At 39.2% G+C, this 27,215-nt stretch overlaps 1 protein-coding gene across 2 annotated transcripts in view; it reads left to right on the top strand.

Annotated features, from left to right (window-relative positions):
* HIF1A (hypoxia inducible factor 1 subunit alpha) overlaps positions 1–27,215 on the top strand; it is a 45,025-nt gene that overhangs the window by 5,155 nt on the left and 12,655 nt on the right. The window contains exons 2-6 of one of the 2 annotated variants that reach the window (XM_051825943.2): positions 16,056–16,249; positions 17,417–17,562; positions 17,645–17,729; positions 22,399–22,511; positions 22,685–22,887. In XM_051825943.2, coding sequence (XP_051681903.2) covers positions 16,056–16,249; positions 17,417–17,562; positions 17,645–17,729; positions 22,399–22,511; positions 22,685–22,887 — 741 coding nt within the window. 2 annotated transcript variants of the gene reach the window in all.

Below are 27,215 nucleotides of genomic sequence, written 5' to 3'. Positions count from 1 at the left end.
GTGGAAGTTTCAACATCAGGTTAAGCACCCCTAAAATGAGAGTTACGAGTTTTCAAGTAACTGAAAAAGCTTGCCAGAACTTTTTCAGAAAAGTATTTATTGTATAAAATAGTGTGTACCTGTTCTATTATTGGTAAAGCTCCATTTAATTTGTAACTTGGTCTTCAAGAATCTAAAACAAATATTAAATGATATATTTTTATTAAAAACTGTCCACAATACTGTCCCTGCACCTGCATGGGAGACCCAGAAGAAGCTCCTAGCTCCTGGCTTCTGGCTTCGGATGGGCGCAGCTGTGGTTGTTGCAGCCACCTGGGGAAGTGAACCAGTGGATGAAAGACCGCTCTCTCTCTGTCTCTCTGTAACTCTGCCTTTCAAATAAATAAATAAATAAATAAATCTTTTTTTTTTTTTTTTAAAGATTATTTCAAGATGTGATTTTTGAATACTTATTTTCTTGTAAATGGGAAAATCCAGGAATGGAACTTTACTTACTGTAGTTCTTCACATAGTTATTTTGAAAGCAATACATTTAATTAAATTAAAGGTGCCTGTTTTGTTAATATTACAATTTTTATTCTGTGACAGATCCTTTGCACTAAATATTATGTGAAGATTTGTTTTCCAAATGAAAAGTACCATGGTAAAAATAAACATAAGGATTAAAGGCAGAAAGCTGAAATCTTTAAGGACTGGGATGTATTTTTGTTCTTCTGAATCTTTTTGGTTTCTTTGGGAGGTAAATGTAGATGCTAAGCAAAAAATTTTAAGGTGATTCCTCTTCCTCCTTTCCATTATACAGTGGGGGGGGGACCCCAAATACACTGAATTTGAAATTTATGTTATAAAAAGGAATACTGGCACACGGTGAGCTCTTCAGTATTTGAAATAATAAATGAATAATTGGATGGACCCAGAATGCAGAGAAAATTTTTTAAAGAGTTTTTTTGGAAGACATAGTTGTTCCCTCTTCTCCTGTGTCCTACTTTTCTTTAGAATTTTTCTTACTCGGGAATCTTTTGTGCTGCTTTAGAACTTTCTTGAATTTTGAATTTTAATTCTTTGTCACCTTTTTTTATGTTTGTAGTGTCCATTAGAACAAGGGGAGAAAGCATTTTTTATTAATAAATACAGCTTTGTAATAATGTATTCAGCATTGAAAATATCTCAGAACTTACTTTAAGGGATGTAAAAGTTAGTGTAATACCTAAAAAAAAAAAAGCTTACTAAAAGAAGCATCTACCTGGGTTTGGCTGTGGAAAATCAGCTAGGTAAATATGTGAAGGTGTCTCTCCCCTTGTTTCATCATTCATGAACATTGATTAAATATCTGTCTCATGGTGCTTACCAGCCTGGCTGCCAGTGATTCCATAAAGCACCAGTGATCAAATAATTAATTTCTGTGTGCCTCAGATTCCATTAATGTGAGGGTTGAATGTATGTATGTGTCCCTTTGATAGTATGTGACACATGATAAATACAATATAAATGGTAGCTGTTACTGTGCAGCTACTTGATCCTGGTGATATAACAGTGATTAAGATAGAAACAGCCTTCAAAAAATTCATAATCTAGATAAGAGCCAGCCATGGCATAGATAATGGTTTAAACACAACCTTAGTGTACAGGCTTTACTTTTGTGTGGCGTGTTTACAGACTTAAAGAAGGTATCTAGTGCTTTAAATCTATTGTAGTAAATTTAAAGTATTCCCGAATCCCAGAGAATTTAGTATACTTCAGCTCTGGCCTTCAGGTTTCTTAAGGACTGACTGCCTCCAGCCGTTCTCAGACAGTGTCATTTACATGAGTGACTACGTACAAGATGACAGAACGTTCCTAGGAAATGGAACGAAAAGCTAAGAAAAGATTTGAAATCATATAATCATAAATCCATGTTTTTTTATGTCCATAAAACTAGATTAAATATTGCCTTACTAATAGATACAGTTTTAAAAAATATGTAAATGAAATACATGTATCTATTCTTATTGTAAAGTTGGTAGAATGTAGGTAAGGGTAAAAACTCAGGGTTCCCCTCAGTGACTGTGGTAGTGAGTCACTACCATCAGCTTGCTCCATTAATCATTCTTTTATTCTTTTAACATTTATTTATTTATTTCAAAGGTGGAGTTACAGAGGTAGACGTGGGAGGTGGGAGAGACAGAGTCTTCCATCCACTGGTTCACTCCCCAAATGGCCACAATGGCCAGAGCTGGGTCAGTCCGAAGCCAGAAGCCTGGAACTTCTTCCAGGTCTCTCATGTGGGTGCAGGGGCCCAAGCACTTGGGCCATCTTCTACTGCTTTCCCAGGCCATAGCAGAGAGCTGAACTGGAAGTGGAGCCAGCCGGGACTTGAACCAGCATCCATATGGGATGCCGGCACTGCAGGCAGCGGCTATACCTGCTACGCCACAGTGCTGGCCCTGCCACTAATCACTTTTTTTTTTTAATCGTTCTTAATATAATAGTTAAGTGTGTCTTTCAGAAACCCTTTTATCTTCCTTTACATAATTTATGAATATATTTGTTTAGCCTGATGCTAAGTATTTTAGATACATTATCTTATTTAGTCCTTTTTCCTTCAACTTTATATCTTGGTTATCTTTCACTATTAGTATGAGAGCTACTTCATCTCTTTTAACTACTCTCTGATATCCCTTAGCATGGGTGGGTGCACTGTAATTTAATCATTTTCAATTGATGGACATTGCCAACATTTTCTTTTCTTTTCTTTCTTTCTTTCTTTTTTTTTTTTTTTTTTTTTTTAAAGATTTCATTTATTTGAAAGGCAGAGGCAAGGAGAGAGAGAGAGAGAGGTCTATCTTCCATCCGCTGGTTCATTCCCCAGATGGCCACAATGGTCGGAGCTGCGCCGATCAGGAGCATCTTTTGGGTCTCACGCAAATATAGGGACCCAAGCACTTGGGCCATCTTCCACTGCTTTCCCAGGCCATAGCAGAGAGCTGGATCAGAAGTGGAGCAGCCAGGACTCAAACCGGCCCCCATATGGGATGCCAGCACTGCAGTTGGCAGCTTTACCCTCTGTGCCACAGTGCTGGCCCTGATCCTCTTGGTTTTGGAGCCTATGACTGGACATTTCTATCAGACTAGCTCCGTGTTTCTCATAACCTGTGTCATCTTGCCAAGGCTGATCTACCTGTTTGAATCATCTCACTTCTATGTCTGAACCTTTTTTTTTATTTCTTCTGACCTATATTTTCTAATAATTTTGTTGCCTTTTTTTCCTTTTTCTTTCTGAGATTTATTCATTGGTAAGAAGGTTATGACATCTCCTGTGGCTTTTCTTGTTATAGATATTTAAATTTTGTTACCTTGTATTTTTTTTACAAAATTTACTTAAGCCTTAATAAGGTGAAAACATGAGCAAGCCTGCTACTACCATCTCCTCCCATACTCATTTCAGAGCTTAGAATTTCTTTCCCACTGATACTGTGGTTGAGTTCAGTAATCCAGTCGTGGAATTGGTTAAAGATGAAATCTGCCTAATAATTTATGATGAAGACTTCTGACATCAGATACAGTGTATTCTGTTTTAAGAGAACACATTGTTTTTTAAGGGGATTTAAATAGAAGTTTCCTAAATACATTCTAAATCATTTGACTCAGCAAAACTTTTTTTAAATGTCTAATGAAATTTTTAAAGATATTGGTGGAAAAAAGTTTGAGAACCTACACAAATGTATAAAGAACTATAATGATGTACTTTTTCTTTTTCACTGCCTAGAAACCACTGTCTGCATTTTGTGTGACTGCTTTTGTCTTGTTTCTGGTATACATATGTGTATGTTAATAAATGTGAGATTAGGGTGAAAGTACTCACTTTTAAAATATTTACAGCTATCTTTATTTTTTCCATCTAAGCATAAAGGAAGGTTGTTAGGATTTTGTGTGGCAGTGATGAGTATTAAATCTGATATTAGTGTTGAATGTTTAGCATAGTCTGTGGCTCTTAATAGTCTCCTAGATACTAGATTTGGTCAATTTGACCATTGTTTTACATCAAAACCTGTTTCCTCCACCCGCAAGGGATATGATTAATGTATCTATCAGAAAGGATGTTTTCTAAAACTTTTAGCATTTTTTTCTCAGACATTTTTACAAATTTATTGAGGAAATAATATGATTAAGGAAACTGTTAACACAAAGTTGTTGTAAAGGGTTAACTAAACATGTATACATTGTATTTAGTGAACATCTAAGTATTATTAGATTGCCATTAAATATTATTACATAATAATTTTAAAAGCTAAATTACATTGCATTATAAATGTCTCATGATTCCTCAATTTGGGACATTTGGATTGAATCTGATGCATCCCTATTACAAATAGTGTTGTGATTAATAGCCTTTATTTATGGTTCTTTAGCAAATTCTAAGTAGAATTAATTGGTGAAAACATATATAAAATGAGTGTTCAATACTCTTGTCTTGATCTTCTAGACAGTTTGAACTAGTTTATACTTGTTAACAGTATTTGAGAGTGTCTTTTTTTAAACTTTTATCATCGTTAAAGTTTGTTTTTAACTTGTTATGCTGGCATTTTGATAAGTGTATTAGGATTCTTTTTATTGCAGGAGACAATAATGATGCAAGCCAGGTTAAGAGGGGAAGACGCAGTTACTGGGTTATACCAGACTAGCTTTGATTTAATGTAGAATCTCAACTGAGAACTGTAATTCTGAACTTTCTCTTGAATATTACTTGGCTTATGTACTCTGCTCTTTTTGCATATGACTTTATTTTTTTTTTTTAGCGATTGATTTATTTATTTGAAAGAGTTACACAGAGGAGAGGCAGAGAGAGAGAGAGAGGTCTTCCATCCTATGGTTCACTCCCAAATTGGCCGCAATGGCCAGAGCTGCGGAGATCCGAAGCCAGGAGCCAGGAGCTTCTTCCAGGTCTCCCATGCGGGTGTAGGGGACCAAGGACTTGCCATCTTCTACTGCTTTCCCAGGGCATAGCAGAGAGCCGGATTGGAAGTGGAGCAGCCGGGTCTCGAACTAGTGCCCATATGGGATGCCCGCGCTTCAGGCCATGGCGTTAACCCCTCTGTGCCACAGCACCAGCCCCTGCATATGACTTTATTCTCCCACTGACGGGCTGACAGGCTATAGGTATGGAAGGTGGAAGTGGCATCCCCATATCTGCATTGATACAGTTTCTGTTCAAAAAATATGAAAAGATACTCCTTCTCTTTGAGTGACCATATATCAGTTTCTTGGGAAAACCCCAGCTTGTACTGTTTGGACTATTAGTAACCATGTGAATGGAGTCCCATGATTACATGAATCAAATGTTTTATTGTAGATTATCTGCTTGTCTTATAGATCATTCATTATCATATCTCATGTACAGGACTGTAGATTAGTGATGACATTATATATAATAAATGGGGTGTGGGCTTTGGTCACAATGACCTGGATTCATAGTCTACAGAGTTTGCTACCAAGCATGGTTTCTGCAACTGTTCTTGCCATGACTTTTGAGAAGCTTAAAGTCTCTTCTACTAAAGATTAGGGTTTTCCTTTCATCTCTTTAAAAAATAGATAGTAATGGCTAAGAAGATAGGCTGTATTAGCTATGTGGTCTTAAATAAGTTGCTTATTTCCTCATCTATGCATTGATATGATAGAATGAGATATAACCCATGAGAAACACTCAGAACAGTTCTTGGTAGAAAGTAAGGGCTTAATTAAATATGTTATCCTTATATTTGTATTATATTTATTAAGTTTTCAAAAGAGTTTCACTCCCTTGAAGACACATGATATTAAGAATCACTGAAGCTTTCTTTAGGACAATCTGACAAAGTCTGATATCCTTTAGGCTGAGCCTCTAGTGAGTCTAAAAGACAGAAGTAAAACAGTAGGTGTTGCTTTACCTTTACTTTGGTTTTGGCCATAAATATCTGGCATTTGCAAATTAAATGAAGATATGATTTTTCATATAGATGTTTTATTTGAAGAAATTATTTTGCATAGTGATAACAGTAAAGGAAGAAAACATTCTCAAGGTATTTGCATCTTGTAGAAGATGTGAAATTAAGAATATCTGTGCTATTTTGGTATGAAGAATCTCATTAAATGCCTTCTAACTTATTAGCAGAGGAAAGTTGAAAATTGCTTTTATAGGTAGCAGTTAAGATATGTAAATGGATTGTAATAACAAGCCAATAGTCAGTGCCTTCATGATGAATAGAGAAAGGGATGTTTTTGAAAATCCTGTGAATGAGTTGATTTCTTTCAAAAAATTTCTCCAACTTTTGACCATGACTTTAGCATTTAAGGACTGTGGCTTATGACAGATTATTGTACATTTATTTATTTAACAGGAATTTGTATCTTATATATTGACCTCCGCACTGAATTCCTGTTGGTCAGTCCACAGTTGAATATTCATCCACATCCCACACTGGAGTACATGGGTTCAATACATGGCTCCTGCTCTTGACTGCAGCTTCCTATTAATGCAACCTTGGGAGGTAGCTATGATGACTCAAGTAATTAGGTTCCTGCCATCCATGTGGGAGACCTGGACTGAGTTTGGAAAGTGAATCAGCAAATGGGAGTTCCTTCTTTCTATACTACTCGAATAAGTAATTGAAAAAAAAATTTTTTTAGAAAATGCAACTCTTTTTCTTTTGGTGATCATTTAGTACCAATTTAGTCATAAATGCCATCTCAAACACAGAAGACTTGTCATAGAATATAGAAGTGTGTAGAGATGGTTTAGGCGATAAGGAGTATACTCATTTCTATTTTTTATGTTGCCATGAAAATGAAAACATAATTTTAAAGTTCTCATAGAGTGTATCTTCAGAACTGCTTTAGTCAACACAGCTCTGCCATGTTGTAATTCCAACTTAATACTCTTCATGGTAACATGAAATAGGATGGGTTGTGTTAGGTGGAGGATAGCCTTTCCTTGGTCATCATTTCCAGAATCATCATGGTCAGAGTTTAGAACTAAATAGAAGAAAAAAGTCTGTATGATTTCTGTGTGTGTATCTTCGTTGTCATATGTGTGATTTTTTTCCCATTATAAAGGTATAAAATATCTTTCATTATATTTAAGCAAATAGTTGTTGGAAAGACAGATTCTTCCAATACACACAGAAAATTTAATCATTGACTGTCTTAACTTCTAGTCTCAGATCTGTTACTGTTTGAGAGCATATAATGGAAACTGAAAGAAAAGGATTTTCGGGAAAACTAGTTCAGAGCATATGGACCAGGCTGGAGACAGTGATCAGAGAATCTCAGTCTCTGTGAGAGGGTGAGGCTGGGACAGAGACCTGAAAGAGGTTGAAGAGCAAGAGGTGTCTGGGGAGCCCTTTAGTGTGAAGGCCCAGAGTCTGCCTGGTGTCTGAAAAACAGGAAGGAGATGCTGTGGTTAGAGCAGAGTGAGCAAAGAAGGGAGCATGGGAGTAAATGGATCAGAAGCGAATGGGTCCAGATCATGGAGGCCCTGTGGTAAGTAGACACTGGCTTTTAAAGACTGGTCAGTTCCACAGGAGAGGAGCCATTTGGGGAGGCAGAAAAAAGCAGAAACAAAATGATGCTTGAAGTTTTTCACATAATTTAACCAAGCCATACATTATTGTGCTTTTGAGTAACTGCAGTGTGGCTGAGGATAGAGAGATGGGCAGTTAACTAGGAAAGTGGGTGTTTGCTCTTAAAGTGATTAGCTTCTGTCCTATATTTGGGAATTTTTTAAGATTTTATTTATTTATCTGAGAGAGTTAGAGATGTTGAGACAGAGGTCCTCCATTCACTGATTCACTCCCCAATTGGCTGCAACGGCTGGAGCTGTGCTGATCCGAAGGCAGGAGCCAGGAGCTTCTTCTAGGTCTCCCACGCGGGTGCAGGGGCCCAAAGATTTGGGACATCTTCCACTGCTTTCCCAGGCCATAGCAGAGAGCGGGATCAGAAGTGGAGCAGCCAGGACTTGAACTGGTGCCCATATGGGATGCCGGCACTGCAGGCAGCGGCTTTACCTGTTACACCACAACGCTGGCCCTGATGGGATTTTTAAGAAGGACACAGTACCAGAATTTTTGGGTTTTGGAAGGATCTGTATGGTGGTAATTTGAGAAATTAAAGTAACAGCGATTAATCAATCAACCAGCGGTTCCCAAACCTCGGTTTGTCTCACGTGTACCTTGGGAGTTTTTAAAAGCTCAAAATTGGAGGCCCTGACCTAGAGCTACTCAGAATTTACAAAGGTGGAACCCAGGAACCAGGAATTTGAAATGTTGAATGTCTCCAAAAGAATTATAATGTAGCTAGACCAACGTTTGAGAATGTAGTATTAGGAAGCTATTTTAGTAGACTGAACGGAGGCCATCTGAAGTCCTCAGGAAGCTGTTCTGTTCACTGCTCTGTTTCTAGTACCTAGCACAGTGCCTGGTACCTGATAGATGTTCAATAAATATAACTTGAGGGAAGGAGCCATTCATACTGTTCTGGCATTCAAGGAGGCCACTCCCCATGTATGGGAGTCTTTGGGCTCTCTAAATGAACTAATACATAGAAGACCCTTAGTACGGTATCCAACCCATAGTAAATCTCAGTAGACCTTCACGGGAGAAAATCTTCATCTTTTCTTTCAGATACTCTGGGTGCTTTGAAACTCTACGTGTCTTCAAAACTGACTCCTTCCTAGCCAGACTTCCTGAAGCTGGTGTGCAGACTGCTTTTACTTTTGGGTTACTCACCATTTAAGGAATATCCAGTAAAAGAGAAGAGTGACAATTAGTGATCCACCGTATAGCATATTTAGATGATTATTTTATCCACAAAATATGTAACAAAATAGTTTGAATGATAGTTCAAAACTTTACAAAATAGGAGAGAATTTAGTTTTTAATATTAAAGCCAAAAGTTTATTCCAAAATGATAGGAAAAGGTTAATTTAGAAAGATTTTGGCTTTCTCCCTCTCTGCTTCTGCCTCTCTAACTCTGCTTTTCAAATAAATAAATAAATCTTAAAAATTAGAAGCAAAAAGAAAAGTGGGAGGGGGCTGGCATCGTAGCATAGTGGATAAAGCCCCAGCCTGCAGTGCTGGCATCCTATAGGGGCGCCGGTTTGAGTCCTGGTGGCTCCACTTCCGATACAATTCTCTGCTATGGCCCAAGTCATTGGGTCCTCCTGCATCCATGTGGGAGACCCAGAAGAAGCTCCTGGCTTCTGACTTCAGATTGGCTCAGCTATGGCCATTGTGGCCTTCTGGGGAGTGAACCAGTGGATGGAAGACCTCTCTGTCTTTCTGCCTCTGCTTCTGCCTCTCTGTAACTCTGCCTTTCAAATAAATAAAGAAGTCTTGAAAAATAGACACAAAGATTTTGTGTAACTACATAGTACGTAGATTACTTATCACTAAAATAAATTCCAGGTGGTTTATATGGTTTAATAAACTAGATGCAGGTAGAATATGGTATTTATTAAGTCTTTGGAAGAATGCTAATAGGGAATAAAATACTAGAAGAAATCTCAGAGGAAAAGATGCCACTGTCATGCTAGATCTGGAAGACAGATTCCTACTTAAAATCCAATCAGGCTCAGAAATTAGTCAACCTGAAGACAATACATCATTATATTATGTGCATTATCTTTAGGTGTAGGTCTAAAAAGATTTTCTTATTTTACTTTTAACTGATAAATAAAAATTGTACATATTTATGATATATCTACCATGTAGTATATCGATAAAATGCTTTTAAATTTTTTAAGGCTTTATCTTATTTGAAAGACAGTTACAGAGAGAGAGCTTCCATCCACGGGTTCACTCTCCAGATGGCCACAACGGCTGGAACTGTACTGATTCAAAGCCAGGAGTTTCCTCTGGTTCTCCCACGTGAGTGCAGGGGCCCAAGGACTTGGGCCATCTTCTATTGCTTTCCCAAGCACATTACCAGGGAGCTGGATCAGAAGTGGAACAGCCAGGACTTAAGTTGGCATCCACCTAGGATGCCAGTGCTGCAAGTTTGGGCTTTAACTTGCTGTGTCACGGTGCTGGCCCCTGTTTTTAATTTTTTAAAATTCAGCCTTCATTCCTTAATTTGGCCTACTGTAAGTTAGAATGACTGAAAATGACTGCAAACAAAACACAAGTTTTTTGATTGCCCAGATGTTGAGCAAATAAAATACCAAAAAAGTGCATGTTCAAATAGCTGCTGTGTATAAAGTCTAGTGGGAGAATATGGAGTAAACTTGAATTACCATCCTATGATTCTTTTACCATAATGCTGGCATTATCCTTTTCAGGTTTGCCTTGCTTTGAAGAGCTGGTGAACAGTGAGTCAAAGAGTGTTGATCACTACTGTAGGTACCTTTCAGTTAGGATTTGGGATTTACTGCCAGACTCCAGGAAGGAACCTGGCTATCAGTCCCTCTGAATAGCTTAGGGGCAAGTCCTGAAGTCCAAACCCAGCCTCCATAATTTCTCTTTCATGTCTTTGGATTTGTAAAGTTAACAAGTTTTCAACTTTGTAATAATAGCATGCACCATGAATATTTGTCTTAGCAATGGAGATGGGTTTCTGAGAGGCAGCCATAGTTTGTGTGTTTGTGTGGACGCAAGAGCCAGTCTGCTTGAGTTGGAATGCAGGTTCTGCCATGTATTAGCTGTGTAACTTTGGTGAACTCTTCAATCAGGGTCATTATCTTTAACATGGTAGTGATAAAAGCAAGTTAACCGAAGACTTTAGACCACTTCTGTATACATTCTTTTTTTTTTTTTTTTTTTTTTTTGACAGGCAGAGTGGACAGTGAGAGAGAGAGAGAGAAAGGTCTTCCTTTTGCCGTTGGTTCACTCTCCAATGGCCGCCGCGCTGCGGCCGGCGCACTGCACTGATCCAATGGCAGGAGCCAGGTGCTTTTCCTGGTCTCCCATGGGGTGCAGGGCCCAAGCACCTGAGCCATCCTCCACTGCACTCCCTGGCCACAGCAGAGAGCTGGCCTGGAAGAGGGGCAACCGGGACAGAATCCGGTGCCCCAACCAGGACTAGAACCCGGTGTGCCGGCACCGCTAGGCGGAGGATTAGCCTAGTGAGCCGCGGCGCCAGCCACTTCTGTATACATTCTAAATATCATGCAAAGTTGTTTGGATTTAAAGGTGCAGAAGAAATTCCCAGCTAAAGAGTGAACGTGAACATTTCTTTGCATTTTCCTAGGGCCTGAGACTTTAAGAAGTACAAGGCAGTTAAAACAAATACAGTTCTCACCGTTTGACAAAAATTAATAAAGTTCCTGATATGTCACAGAGTGAATAGGGAAATGGATATATAAATTGTTGGACTGGCAGAGTCAAACTGGGTACAAAGGCTATTATGTATTTAATAGCATATCTTCTTGAGTATATCATTAAATTTCCTTAGAACGTATGTCCTGTAAGAATACTGACAAGAAGACAAAAACAACCAAACAAAAAGAACTTGTGCTTAAAAAGGCCAGAAAGGGTTCTCACCAAATAATAGGGTTGAGGGATTTTAAAGAATTTATACATTAATTAATAAATCTGGTCATATGCTAACATTTTGGATAGTTATGATTTAATTTAATTTATTAATGTCAAAGGAATGTTAACAGATGTGTTTGTATAGTTAGGAGAGAGCAAAATAGATGACTTAAAATGTCTACAGTTATTTTGTATTCATAATCTAAAGAGTAATGGGCATTGTCTGTAAAACATCTGTTGCTTAATTCATGAATGTTGTACACAAGAAGCTTAATAAGACAGTGACTCAGAATTATTTTTGTAAATATATTTCCTTTGCAGAATGATTTCAAGATATAATTGTTTGATCCAGTGATGTACATTAAAAAAAAAATAGGCATGCAGAAACTACAATACTAGAAAGATGGAGATATTTTGCTAGTGTGCTCACAAATTAGTTCTAAAATTATAAGCAAGCTATTCAAAACATTGACTATTCAAGTGAAATAATGCCGTTTACAGGTGTGTTAGTGACAGAATTTCACTTGATCTGTACTTAAGAACATTTGATAATTTGGAGAAATTGTTTCCTTATTTGTATACTGAAAATCTGCTTACTTCCTTCTGGTTAACACATCTTCCATTGCGTAGTATAAATCGTCTAGGATTCATCTCTGAGACCTAGCCCCCATGCCCCACAGCAGTGATTCTGGTCAATACTGTAATTCTGTGATGTGTGCCTGATAAAGAGGTTTCCTGTGAGTAAACAAGAATGTGGGCACCTCAGATCTGAAACTAAGAACTCTGGGAACTTTAGCTTTAAGCTTGGGATTCTTTTTTAAAGGTTCTCCAGCCCTGTTTTAGTTATTTTATTTTTTTGTTTTTATTTGAAAGAGTTAACAGAGAGAAATAGAGATAGAGGGAGAAAGAGAGGTCTTCTATTTGCTGGTTCACTCCCCAAATGGCTGCAATGGCCGGAGCTGAGCCAATCCAAAGCCAGGAGACAGGAACTTCTTCTGAATCTCCCACATGGATGCAGGGGCCCAAGGACTTGGGCCATTGTCTGCTGTTTTCCCAGGTGCATTAGCAGGGAGCTGGATCAGAAGTGGAGCAGCCAGGACTTGAACCAGTGCCCATACTTGATGCCAGCACTGCAGGCCGGAATTTTAACCTACTGCATCATAGCACCAGCCCCCGGAGTTGTTTTAAGAGCTCTCACAGTCTCATGTGGAGACTTTCATACAAATTTCTTTTTTAAACCTTCGTTATAAAGTCACTGATTGTTTTGTCTAGATTGATGATGTAATAAAGGACCTAATTCTTTAAATCACCTTCTTCATCTAAGTTTTGTCAGCCTACCACTCATTTCCTGAAGCATTTTTCCGCTCAAATTATTTTTTTTTTTTTTTTTTTTTTGACAGGCAGAGTGGACAGTGAGAGAGACAGAGAGAAAGGTCTTCCTTTGCCGTTGGTTCACCCTCCAATGGCCGCCGCAGCCAGCGCGCTGCGGCCGGCGCACCGCGCCGATCCGATGGCAGGAGCCAGGAGCCAGGTGCTTTTCCTGGTCTCCCATGGGGTGCAGGGCCCAAGCACCTGGGCCATCCTCCACTGTACTCCCTGGCCACAGCAGAGGGCTGGCCTGGAAGAGGGGCAACCGGGACAGAATCCGGCGCCCCAACCGGGACTAGAACCCGGTGTGCCGGGGCCGCTAGGCGGAGGATTAGCCTAGTGAGCTGCGGCGCCGGCCCGCTCAAATTATTTTTACATGCTGCACTACCAGCTTAAATATGCAGTACTGTCTTTAAAATGTTTTATTCCACCTCACATATATAATGAATTTGTCTTAGAAACTTACCGCCACACCTTGGACAGTCATTACTATCCTCAAGTTTCTGGACAATGTAACTATTTCAAGTGGTATGGAAACATTCTGTTATGGTAAGCTTGATCAGATATTGTTTATAAGCACATAGTAGGTGTTATAAGTGTTCCTGTTATCGAAATTTTTATTTGGATAGTCACTTGTTGGTGGCTCTGATTAATTCAGGGGGAAAAAAAGGACAGTAAGTCTGATAAATCATTGATAAAAATGGTACACTAGGACTAATTGTGGCATAAGGCCATTGATTTATCACTCCTTTTTCAGTATTTCTTGAACCAGATTCATATCTGTTTCCACAGCCATCACTGCCTTTCACACACCACTTGAAGAGGTAGTAAAAACAAGGCAAACAGTATCTGTTAGGGCCAATAGGAAATGTTGCATGGAACTCCAGTAGATATATATGTAAAACAGATTTTTAAAACTGATAATTGGGACCAGCACTGTGGTGTAGTAAGGTTAAGCCTCCGCCCGCAGTGCTGGCTTCCCATGTGGGCACTGGTTCGTGTCCCAGCTGCTCCAATTCCCATCCAGCTCCCTGCCGATGGCCTGGGAAAGCAGTGAAAGATGGCTCAGGTACTTGGACGCCCGTACCTGTGTGGGAGACCTAGAAGAAGCTCCTGGCTTTGGATCAGCACAGCTCTGGCCATTGTGGCCTGTTTGGAAAGTGAATCAGCAGATGGAAGACCTTGCTCTCTGTCCCTTCCTATGTCTGTGGCTCTGCCTCTCAAATAAGTGAATCTTAAATAAATAAATACAACTTTGATATTCATTTTAAATTAAAATTTTAAACATTTACAATCAAAATGATGAGACAGTTCTAATGCAACTAAATATAAAATTGTAGACTGTTGACGTTATTGCATTTTTATGTAGCCTCAGCTTCTGATTTATTTGGTTTTTCTGTTTACAGTATTGAGAAAATCCTGATTCTCATAGTTACAAGTTTTTAATAGCTTGCCTTAAATCTCAATGTTCTCAAGTAAAATTGCTCTGCATGCTTAAATTGAAATTTTTGTATCAGACTTCATTTAGTATATCATGTTTATATTCTATATTAAAAAATAAAAGTCATATAACCACACAAACTTGATTAAATGCAAAAACTACAGTATTGCTGTTATCATAATAAAACTGTTACGGTATTCTCTTGTTTCTATACCATATTCCAAAAGCATATGCTGAGAACCCTTCCTGATACTTGAGAACATTGCTTCTAAGGACCTTTTGGCTCTGCAGATCATTTGGAGGGAGGAGAGATTTGAGGTGAAGGCAGTTATGTGCTTCATCCATGGGATGTAAAGAGAATTAAGTGAAATAATGCTAGTAACGGTCTAAGCACAATGATGAATGCTCAATAAATCACAATGGCAGTTTTCAACATTGAACAGGATTGAGTTGAGGGGCATAGAAAATCAGCTGAATATTTGAGGTGGAAGCAGCACTGTGGAAGAGCAAACTTTGGAATAAGAAAACATTTGGGTTCAAATTCTGTCTGCTACAAAGTGGCTACCTTTTTTTTTTTTTTTTTTTTTTTGAGAGGTAGAGACACAGAGAAAGATTTTCCTTCTGTTGTTCAGCCCCCAACTGACCGCGTTGGCCAGAGCAGCGCCGATCCAAAGGTGGGTGCCAAGTGCCTCTTCCCAGTCTCCCACGGGGGTGCAGGGACCATCTTCTACTGCTTTCCCAGGCCACAGCAGAGAGCTGGATTAAAGAGGAGCAGCCGGGACTAGAACTGGCGCCCATATGGGATGCTGGCACTGCAGGTGGAGGATTTAACCCACTGCGCCACAGCACCGGACCCAAGTGGCTACTTTTAAGCTGAGCGATTTCTGTTTCCTCATTTATAAAATTGAGTTACTCTTTAGCCTATTTATAAGCTCTTAAGTGACATCTAGGTGCCTAGTACAAGGTAGTGTTTGGCACTGAGCAGGCTTTGATAAACAACAGCCATTAAAGAAGTATCTTGGGGGTAGTGTTGCACTTCTGCTCCATCTCCCTGCTAATGGCCTGGGAAAGAGGCAGTGGATGGCCCAAGTGCTTGGGTCCCTGCACCCTTGTGGAAGACCTGGAAGAAGCTCTTGGCTCCTGGCTCCAGCCTGGCCCATCCCTGGTTGTTGGAGCCATATGGGGAGTGAACCAGTGAACCAGGAATGGTAGTTTATCATAGCCGCTACTATAAATTTCCATAGCTTTTAGTCAGTATGGCTCATGAGGTTGGGTGTAGAAGATGGGAAAGTACTGGTTTCACAAGAAAGGAGTCAAAAATCAGTTTGTGGTAATTGCTGTTCTATTTGTTTCATGACTGTTTTCAAGTTATGTACAACTTCAGGTAGTTTATCTAGACTTAATCATGTTTCTCTATATTGAGACTACTTTTGAATGGCTATGACATACAGCCTTAGATATACAGACTGCTTTAAGTTTTTAGCTAATTATAAAAATATCCTCTCCAATTTGACATGTCCGACAGGAAACTCCTGCCTTGGACAGGTTTAAAGCATGATCATGGACTTCTTGAGAGAGTTCCTTACGTTTGTAGTATAGCTGTGTTTAAAAAAAAAAAAGTTTATCTACTAGGCAAATTTCCCATAGTTTAAGTGCATTGTACCTTCTAATCCTTCTATGATAAGCAGAAAAATGTGAAATAAGTTTTATTCTAGCTAAGGCAGTCTAATTTATATACCCCCCCCCCCTTTTTTTTTTTGGTTAAGTAGGATAAGTTCTGAACGTCGAAAAGAAAAGTCTAGAGATGCAGCCAGATCTCGGCGGAGCAAAGAGTCTGAAGTTTTTTATGAGCTTGCTCATCAGTTGCCACTCCCCCATAATGTGAGTTCACATCTTGATAAGGCTTCTGTTATGAGGCTTACCATCAGTTACCTGCGTGTGAGGAAACTTCTGGATGCTGGTGAGTTGTTTTACAAGGGTCTGAAAATTAGAAGTCATTAGAAGTAATTGGAAATTATTTTTAGAATTGCTTTTAGAAGGTGGTCACAAAATTTTTATTTTTTAAACCTTATCATGTTGTGATATGCACACTGCTTAAAATTTTCAGTAATTCATACTATTTTACCAGCTTTTTTTTTCTCTCCCCCATTTTATTTGAAGGGCAGAAAGTCAGAGATCCTCCATCCACTTAGTTGACTCCAGAAATCCTACAACAGCCAGAGATGGACCAGATGGAAGCCAGGAACTGGAACTCAGTCTGGGTCTCCTGCATGAGTAGGAGGGATCCATGTATTTCGGCCATAACCTGCTACCTCCCAGGTTGCACATTAGCAGGAAACTGGATTGGAGGTGGAGCTGGGACTTGAACCAAGATGTGGAATGCAGATGCCCTAAGTGGTGTCTTAATCAGTGTGCCAAAAGCCCACCCCCATTTTATTCTGTTTAAAATAATCCTCCTCTTTATCTTGTTTATCCTCTTAAAACATTCTTAATTCTTCCTCAATATGACATCCATTTTGTTACCTGCTTTTAAAGGTTCATTCAGGAAGTTTTAAGATTTTGGGGGGCTGGCACTGGTATAGCAGGTGAAGCCACCACCTGTAGCGCCGTGTCCCATATGGGTACCTGTTCAATTCTTGGCATCTCCACTTTGGATCCAGCTCCCTGCTAATGCACCTGGGAAAGCAGCAGATGGCCCATGTCTTTGGGTCCCTGCACCTATGTGGGAGACCCAGATGAAACTCTTGGTTCCTGACTTCGGCCTGGTCCAGCCCTGGCTGTTGCGGCCATTGGGGGAGTGAACCAGTGAATGGAAGGCTTCTGTTTCTCTCTGCCTCTGCTTCTTTTTTTTAAAACATTTTTCCTACCATTGCCTTGCTTTCCTTTCTATGTATCTTCCTTTTAAAACACAACCCTTATTTGTTCTTCAGTGGTTGCCTTACTGCATTATTCTAATTTATCATGAAAAGCAGCTGGCAGGTCTAATTATAGTCTTCCTATTCTCTGGTCCTGATTGTTTTTTGATAAAATGAGAGTGATGGGGAAAAATTAAAAATACAGAAAAAATTGATGCTGTGTACGGTAGTATAACTTTTTAACTATTTTCCTTTTCTTACACCCTGTTTAGGTGATTTGGATATTGAAGATGAAATGAAGGCACAGATGAACTGTTTTTATTTGAAAGCCCTGGATGGTTTTGTTATGGTTCTCACAGATGATGGTGACATGATTTACATTTCTGATAATGTGAACAAATACATGGGATTAACTCAGGTAGAATACCCACACATTAAGAGCCCTTCTATATGTTTTTGATTTTATTATATAGATCTAATTTTTCAAAATGTGTTTACAGTTTGAACTGACTGGACACAGTGTTTTTGATTTTACCCATCCGTGTGACCATGAGGAAATGAGAGAAATGCTTACACACAGAAATGGTGAGAAGAAAAGTCTATCGTTTGACTTACTGTGATAGATGGTTTTACTTATCCAGATACTGTTACTAATTTTTACATTTTGATAGTATACTAACCTAAGGCAAAATGTACTTTCATGTTCAAGTTTAATAAAATGTTAATGATTCTTTGTTACCATGGTTATTCTTTTTTTTTTAGAAATTTCATGAAAATAAGGCCAAGCTAATTCCATAAATAATTACACACACACATATAGATGAAATCGAAAAATAAAATACAAATCTGACTAGTGATTTATAAGTTGAAGAACAACTTTAAGACAAGGAGAAGTCATAATACAAATGGCAGATAATAGGATTTTAGGCTTTTTAAAGTTGAGGTGCCAGTTTGGGTCCCAGCTTTCTCAAGGTCCAAGGGGAAAAGGAAGTCCACTAGAATTTTAATAGCATAACTGCTCAGTTGACTTCTCAGGTTGTTCCCAAGGATTTGACACTGTACAGTTAATTACAAAGTTATATTATGGATGCCCACACATTAACACAAAAAGAAGTAAGGTTTTTAATCATAGGAATGACTTGTTAACAATAACAAAATGTTTCAAGATATTTGGAAAGTACCTCTTGAATTACCAAAACTTAACAATTAAAGAAAGTTTTCCCAGACTTGTGCCTTCTGAAGAGTGTACTGCTGTAATTGAATTTTTGTTTCCTGACTGAAAGTTACCATAATGAAAAATTGTTTTTGTACTCTGGGAGTTCTTTGCTGCTCTCCAATTGAAGTGCTAAGTTTGTTTTCTTCTTGTAGAAAAGCCTTAGTTGATAGTACCTTTTGAATAACGTTTAAAGTGTTTTTCATCTCAGTAGCAGCAAATCTTGGCAGAGAGGATATTCTGTGCCGGGACCTGGTTCCCTGCATTTTCACATGCACTAAGGCCTTTATTCCCCTCTGCAGTCCTGTGAAGTTCCTGCTCTCATTTCTGTTTGCTGAGGGACCTGAGGCACAGAGTTACTAACTTACTCACCATGATTTGGTTAGTAAATGGCAGAGCTTGGTTGAACTTGGGTAGACTGGCTCCATAGTTGACACTTGCTAGTATAGTAGCTGCTCTTCACGTTTATTTATTTTTTAAGATTCATTTATTTATTGGAAAGGCAGAGTTACAGAGAAGCAGAGGTGGAGAGACAGATGTCTTCCATCCTCTTGTTCACTCTCCCAATGGCCACAACTGCCCGAGCTGAGCCAATCCAGAGCCAGGAGCTATTTTGGGTCTCCCATGCCATCTTCCACTTAGGCCATCTTCCACTGCTTTCCCAGGCCACAGCAGAGAGCTGGATATGAAGTGGAGCAGCTGGGGCTCAAACTGGCACCCATATGGGATGCCGACACCGTGGGCAGTGGCTTTACCCACTACACCACAGTGCTGGCCTCTATTTTTAAAGATTTTATTTGTTGGGAAGGCATAGTTATAGATAGAGAGGGAGAGACAGAGAAAGAGAGGTCTTATATATGCTAATTAACTCCCCAAATGATCACAACAGCCAAGGCTGGGCCTATTGGAACCAGGAGCTGGGAGTCTCATCTGGTTCTCCCACATGGTTGGCAGAGACCCAAGCACTTGGGCCATCTGTTGTTGCCTTTCCAGGCCATAGCAGAGAGCTGGATGGGAAGCAGAGCAGCCAGGATTTGAACTGGGTGGGTCATATGGGATGCTAGGATCTCAGGCAGCAGTTTAACCTGCTGCACCACAGTGCCAGCCCCTCTTTTCATATTTTTGAACTCTCACTACTTCCCACTGTGTCTGTAGGAGCCGTCTCAAGGTTTTCAATTTCATAGTGTATTTTTACTGTGAATTGGAAAAAAAATGCATCCTTTTTAGAGTTCTGTGCAAACAAAGAGTACACTGTGGGCAAGGACTAGGTAGGCGGTCTGTCAGTATAATGCATGAGCTCTAGTGTTTACACTTGAGGTTTGTATTGACTGCTCAGTGCTTCCCTGGGGCTAGACTAATGGATTGATATCAGGGAGTCTTCTTTTGATTTGGCAATGATGTTAATGCATTATTCTAAACCAGATATATATATCTACTAATGCACTTGAAATGTATATTTTAAACCAAATGTCCTTTTTAAAGCACACTGTTTTTCAAATCATAGATAATGTAGATAATGATTTTTTGACGTTTTGTTGGGAAACTAAAAATGGAGACTTTAACTTTTAGAAGTGAAGCACTGTTGCAAAGCATTACTTTTTTTTTTTTTTTAAGATTATTTATTTAGGGGGTAGTTCTGTGGCACATAAGGTTAAGCCTTCGCCTATGGTGCTGGCATCCCATATGGGTGCCAGTTCTGGTCCCAGCTGCTCCTCTTCCAATCTAGCTCTCTGCTGTGGCTTGGGAAAGCAGTGGAGGATGGCCCAGTGCTTGGGCCCCTGCACCCACGTGGGAGACCCAGAGGAGGACCATGGCTCCTGGCTTCAGATTGGATCAGCTCAGCTCCAGCCATTGCTGCCATTTGGGGAGTGAACCAGTGGATGGAAGATGTTTCTCTCTGTCTCTGCCTCTCTTTAAGTCTGTAACTCTACCTCAAAATAAATAGTTTTTTAGAAAATATTTATTTATTTGAAAGGTAGAGAGAGAAAGGTCTGGTTCACTCCCCAGATGGCTGCAATGGCTGGAGCTGCACTGATCTGAAGCCAGGAGCTTCTTCCAGGTCTCCCACACTGTTGCAGGGGCCCAAGCACTTGGGCCATCTTCCGATGACCTCCCAGGCCATAGCAGAGAGCGGGATCAGAAGTGGAGCAGCCAGGACTTGAACTGGCGTCCATATAGGATGCTATCACTGCAGGTGACCGCTTTATCCACTGTGCCACAGTGCCAACCCCATGAAGCATTACAGTTAGATAGTTGAGAACCAGTGTTGTGTTTATAGAAATGGTACTATTTTTCTTGCACTTAGATTTTGAAAGTGTGCTTTAGGATTAATAAATTATGAAGTATGACTTATTTTTAGAGTTGAAAATTTGGTTTTCATAAAATATTTTTTCCATTAGGAAAATGATAGCACTGTTCAGTTACCTTGGTCTTGAAATTCATCTGACCACTCCCATTCAGTGGTCTTGCGTTTTGTAAGGTCTCTTTTTTTATTCAAGCTCAGGTTTAAAGGGCTGAAAATAACCCGCATAGAATCTGCATGTGGATCTCTGCTACCACCACTTCATCTGTCACCACCAGTCCCCCTAACCACTCCTACATCTTCACTTAAACCAGTATGGTTTTTTTAGGATGGGCAAATCTAGTCCTCATTTAAATAAACCCAAGTAATTTCCATCAGCTCCAGGACTGCCCTGGCTCTTAATTCCATTAAATGAGAGTGGGAACTCAAACTCCTCCTCCTCAAGAGCCCAGTATTTCTATCTAATCATGCCTAAACCAATTAATTTCTTGGGTTTTTTCCTACTTGGCAGTGTTCTTTCAATGTGCTACCTTAAAATCTCCAGGTGTCTTGAATAGCTCCTCCCTTCTTTCCATTACTCTTTGAGTTTGTATAGATAGTGCCTCTTCATTTGTCTGTTGACACCCTTCTTTCCATGCCTACCACTGGTGCTGGATCAGCCCCTCATTACCACGTTCTAACACATTCTACTGCTGCTAAGTTAATTGTCCCTAAGTCCCTGACTCTGCTTCCCAACTCAGAGTTTTTTTAAATGGCCATGTTTTATATTTAGATTGAGCTCATTTGGATGTTTATAGCCCAAACTTTCCCTCTCTTTTTATCTTATTCTTTTACATGTAGTTTATACTGCAGACAAACAATATTGTTCCCCTAAACACTTGCTATTTTTTTTGCCTCTATGTCTTGAGTATGTACTTTGCACTATTTTGTTCTTGTTGATTTTACTGCATTTAACTTCTTCATGAAAAGCAACGTGTCTTCATCTCTGTATCACCTACAGTACATGGTCTTGAGTAATGAGTATATTTCTGTATATTTTGAACCAGACTGACTAATGAAGATAAGAAATCAAGGTGCTTCTCTGCTTACTCACTTGAGTATAATTTCATTTTAGTTGTATGAGGTTTGGAATGGGAATTAGAGTGACTTGAATTTATTTACTTCTGCTTTTGTTTTATTTCTGTAGCTTTTGACAAAGTCATTCAGTCTGGTTTGTATGTGTAATATTTTTTTCTGAGCTTTTTTTTTATTATAACAAAGTAAAAATAATTTCTTGCCTGCTTCATAGGATGATTTAAGAAAAATAAACTGTAGAAATGCTATTTGCCATTAAAAAAAAGGTTGCTATTTTTAAAGTTCTATAAATACCTGGAGTGCTTATTAGTAATTGAGCCAACACATTTAGTAATAGATAGAAGAGCTTGCTGAAGTTCCTTTTTGGGACATACTTGTGCACTGGTAGTACCACTATAGGGAAACATTTGTATCTTTCCTCCTGGTTTGACTGGCTTTACTGGCTTGAACCGCTAAGTGCTATCCAGGTACATCCTCTCCTCCTGCTGACTCGGAATCACTGCAGCCTCGTAAATAGGAGTGGGCTGTCTGACCTTGTGGATGTGGGAGAGTGGGTTACAGGGTGTGAGTGACTGTGTTCATGCTGACTTTGAACAGAACAGCATCTCGGTAACAAATTGCACATTCAGTTACATTTTGAAACTATTATTTCGTGTTTTCATTAGGTCCTGTGAAAAAAGGAAAAGAACAAAACACACAGCGAAGCTTCTTTCTCAGAATGAAGTGTACTCTGACTAGCCGGGGGAGAACCATGAACATAAAGTCTGCCACCTGGAAGGTAAGAAGAAAGGCTGTGTGAGTGATGATGCACTTGATCTACAGACATGTGTTTAGATCACATTACAGTTGTGAGGCAAATTTACCAATGTTCCTTGATGTTTGCAGATTTAGCTTGTTGGTTTTTTCCACCACTGCAAATGGAAATGAATGCCTTGTTTTCTTCATACATAGGTACTTCACTGTACAGGCCATATTCATGTATATGATACCAACAGTAACCAGTCCCAGTGCGGATATAAGAAACCTCCCATGACATGCTTGGTGCTGATTTGTGAACCCATTCCTCATCCATCAAATATTGAAATTCCTTTAGACAGCAAGACGTTTCTCAGTCGACACAGCCTGGATATGAAATTTTCTTACTGTGATGAAAGGTAATTAGATATAAAATGGATTTGAAAACTTTAAGCAGTCTTCACTAATATAAGACTGAATGGTAGGTTGTGTGCTTTCACTAAGCTCAATACAATAACATATCCTGGAACCCAGAAGTATTAGATTAACTGTAAATTAACTTAGCCACATGTATAAATACTTACTGTACACTATGAACACTGCTCTACCAGGTACTGTACAGAAATTAAGATGAAGGCTTTCTTTTAGGGACTGTGCTTATTCAAGTGGAGACAATAAATACATCTCAAAGATAAACAGTGCATGTTGTGAAGAAAGACTATTTTTGGTTACAAGCTAGTAAGCAGTCTTTAGTCACCTCCTAATCCTACATATTTTCCCTGAGCAACTTCAGTCCTGCCCATGGTTTCCATCGCTATCTCTCAAATTCACTTTTGTAGCTACTTTTATTTCATTGCCAACATGGTATATCTGATACCCTTCTGTATCACAAATTAAGTAACTGAAGTGCACCACTGGTGCCTCCAAAATAGCATCCTAATAAGCTGCTTGTCCTCCTGTAATTCTGTGGTGGTTAAAACACCACTGCCATCACATGACTGGCAAAACTTGGGAAGTGGTTCGTATCATTTCTTTTGCCTTCACTGTCTACACTCATTTGATCTCCGAATTCCATAAATTTAGGTAACACCGCTTGATTCAGTCCCTCCTTTTCACCCTCCCATAGCTGCCACTGAATTCTTTATCTGTTACCTTTGCTTGAACTGTTGTCATTCTGTTGTGAGCTGTTTTCTGCCAGCTGATTTATGCCCCTTAAATATTTCATCCAAGTTGCCAGAAAGTGGGCTCCTTACTGTAAAAATCAGCACTGCCATTTTCCTGTTGAGAATGGCTCAGCTGCTTCCTTTCACCTCCACACACAAGAAAATTTTATGTATTTATAAAAATATTAGAGAAGGGAAGGAGATTTTTATTTATCAAATAAAGATACACATTTTAAAAGACTGAAAGAAAAATAGACCTACACAATAAAATCTCAGTTCTTAGCATGACAAAGATGTTAACAATCTGGCCCTATCATTTTCTCCAAATGAATCAAGTGGAGGGGGAACCACCCACCCTGATGTGCCCCCACATCTAGCCAGAGATCCACGTGCTGTTTAAATGTGTTGGTGTCTTCATACATGCTCTTCTATTCTACAATGAAGGTTTTTTTTTTTTTTTTTTTCACTTCCTAACAGACTTTCTACTCCATTGTGGAGCTTTCCTTGTTCCTTGTACATACCTCTGTCATTGCATGTAGTCTACCATTGCATTGCTTGTTCCTTTTTTTGTTTTTAACCTTACAAGGCTGTATAATGCAGTGGTTAAAGTTACAGGTTTTATAGCCAGAGTACTAAATCCTGATTCTGCAGTGGTCTTGGACACATGATTTCTTCCTTATGCATCAGTTTCTTCATCTTCAAGAACATCTGCTTTTTAGAGTTAACTTGAAGATCATGAGGGAAAACCAATTTTCAGCACTCAACCATAAAGTAGACATGTATCCCCCACCCACTGGACAGGGAAGTATCTCAGAGTGCTGACTTTGGAATCACACACTCTTGGATTCATTCCTGGTTTGTAGCTCTAGTACAATATGGTGTGGCCTTGGCACTTAATTTTTGTTGAGTTCACATTCTTTGCCTGTAAAATAAGGATCCTGCCTCAAAATGTCATGTGAGTAAAAGGAGCTTGTTGAATCCCTGCTACATGTGGTGAATGATTTGTTACTAGTGTAAACTTAAAGAAAATACAGAAGGCCGGCACCGCGGCTCACTAGGCTAATCCTCCTCCTTGCGGCGCCGGCACACCGGGTTCTAGTCCTGGTCGGGGTGCTGGATTCTGTCCAGGTTGCCCCTCTTCCAGGCCAGCTCTCTGCTGTGGCCCGGGAGTGCAGTGGAGGATGGCCCAAGTGCTTGGGCCCTGCACCCCATGGGAGACCAGGATAAGTACCTGGCTCCTGCCTTCGGATCAGCGCGGTGCACCGGCCGCAGCACGCCAGCCGCGGCGGCCATTGGAGGGTGAACCAACGGTAAAGGAAGACCTTTCTCTCTGTCTCTCTCACTGTCCACTCTGCCTGTCAAAAAAAAAAAAAAAGAAAATACAGAAAAGCTAAGAACCATCTGACGATGTTATTGCCAGTATCATGTGTATGATGGAAGAGAGATCATCCTATTTTGAGGAATTATTTTTCATTTTTTAAAAATTTGAAGTAAAAAATACAGAGGTAGCCAGGGAGAAAGGAAAGTAATGAAGCAAATATGAGAAAAAGAGAGTCGTTTCTTTCTGGATCTAACAGGAAATGAGCAATTGAGATCATGACAGAGAAATCAGCAGTAAAGACAAAGCAGCTTGAAGATCAACTAAGAAAGGGTTTAGAGCAATAGGCTGCTACTTTCTGATTGGAGTTAGTTCCAGGAATTTCTCACATCTATAACACCTGAGAACCAAGATATGGAAGAGTTGTTGCCCAATTTTAAGAAAATTTAGCATACCAAGCTTCTAAACATCCACATTGTCTCACAAACGGGCAGGCTTCTGGCACAGCACTTGGGATACTGCCTGAGACACCTGCGTCACTTACCAAGTCCCAGCTCCACCTCCAATTCCAGCTTCCTGCTGATGTGCACCCCGGGAGGCAGCAGGTGACAACTCAAGTAGTTGTGTCTCTGCCGCTCTTGTAGGAGACCCAAATGTTCCCAGCTCCTAGCTTTGGCCTGGGTCAGCCCTGGCTGTTGTAGGCATTTGGGAAGTGAACAACAGGAAGAAGATCAGTCTTTCCTTTGTCCCTCTGTCTTTCAGATAAATAATTTAGAAAACAAAGTATTCCACAAACAGTGTCATTGTACTAAGTATTTTCTACATATTTCATTGAACACATTTATTTGAGCATCTACCATGTTCATGGCAGTAAACTAGAAATGAAGAATAACGCTTCCTGCCATGAAGATGCTTGTAACAAACCAATGGTATACTGCATGCTGCTTTAACTTTACCTTTCTTCTTCAAATATATATAAAATTGACATTCCAGGAAAACAAATACTATTAATTTGTATTTTGACTTCTTGGCCTCCCTTACTAATAGACACACCTCAGACTGAGAATGATCTGATTAAATTAGTATTTCCTAAAAACAATATTGCATCATTTCTGTCTACTGTTCTGTGAACCACATCAGTCCCTGCATGTACCAAGTTAAGCATTTTCTCTTTGTGCCCTGCCTTCTTTCTGAAACGGTATTGCCTTCTATTTGAATTTCTTCCATGTGTGACTTATAAGTCTCCTACAAGAAGCTCTTTCTCAACCTACTCTTCCTTCTCATAGATAAATTCTCATCACTCAATTACCATGTTATTTTCTAAGTAGTATGTTAAGTGTAGCATGTGAGCCTTATGGTCAGTTTTGTCTTTGCATTCTCATGTCTAGAACAGTGTTAGACACATAGTCCTATGAAAATGAGGAGGGCTTTAATTCCATGGAACTTTATTTAAATTTATCAGACTATGAGACCAATTAAATTTTCTTGCATTTTTTTATTTTAACTGACATAAATATTGGAAACTGTGATATTTCAGTACATGTATATAATGTATAAAAAGCAAGTCAGGACAATTAGCATATCCATCACCTCAAATATTTATCATTTCTTTGTGTTGACAGCATTCAAATCCTTTCATGTAGCTGTTCCGAATTAATTATAACCTAATCAAGAAGACTGATTTCAAATATTTTCCTTTGTAATGCTGCCACCTAGTGTTGATATGTTTAGTAATACCTATTTGTAAAGAATTGAGGTCTTTGATCAGCTTTCTAAAACTTATTTAGGAATAAACTATGGCAATTTTTCTTTTCACATGTAGTACAATATGTAACTTTTGCCAGCATCTCAGTAAGAAAACCTTTTGTAATCTAATGTTTTACTGTAAGAGACATTTGTTTAGCACAGTGCCAAGAAGACAGCTTTCTCTTTCTCAGGAAGTGGTTGCATTTCAGACTAAGGTCACAGAAAGTAAGATCTCATTTCAGCTCTAAAGGAGCTGCCAGGAAACCAGATGTGGAAACTGGATTATTTTCCACTGTGATATCATGGTTTCATCTGAATCAACTCCCATAATTTCATGTAATTAATTCTCTGAGCTAAATATGAGAGCAGCTTTTAAAACCATCACAATAATCATTCTTTTAGTTAGTGTTTTGTGTGAGCACTGTGTGATTGATACAAATACTAGAATTCTGTGGTGGAGATTGCTCTCCAAAAGTGAGGCCTTACCTATGGGTTTAAAAATTGTTAAATAAAGAATTTT

The sequence above is a fragment of the Oryctolagus cuniculus genome, chromosome 20, assembly GCF_964237555.1.
Source record: "Oryctolagus cuniculus chromosome 20, mOryCun1.1, whole genome shotgun sequence".
Taxonomy (NCBI): domain Eukaryota; kingdom Metazoa; phylum Chordata; class Mammalia; order Lagomorpha; family Leporidae; genus Oryctolagus; species Oryctolagus cuniculus.
This window is presented reverse-complemented; position numbering and strand designations above follow the sequence as displayed.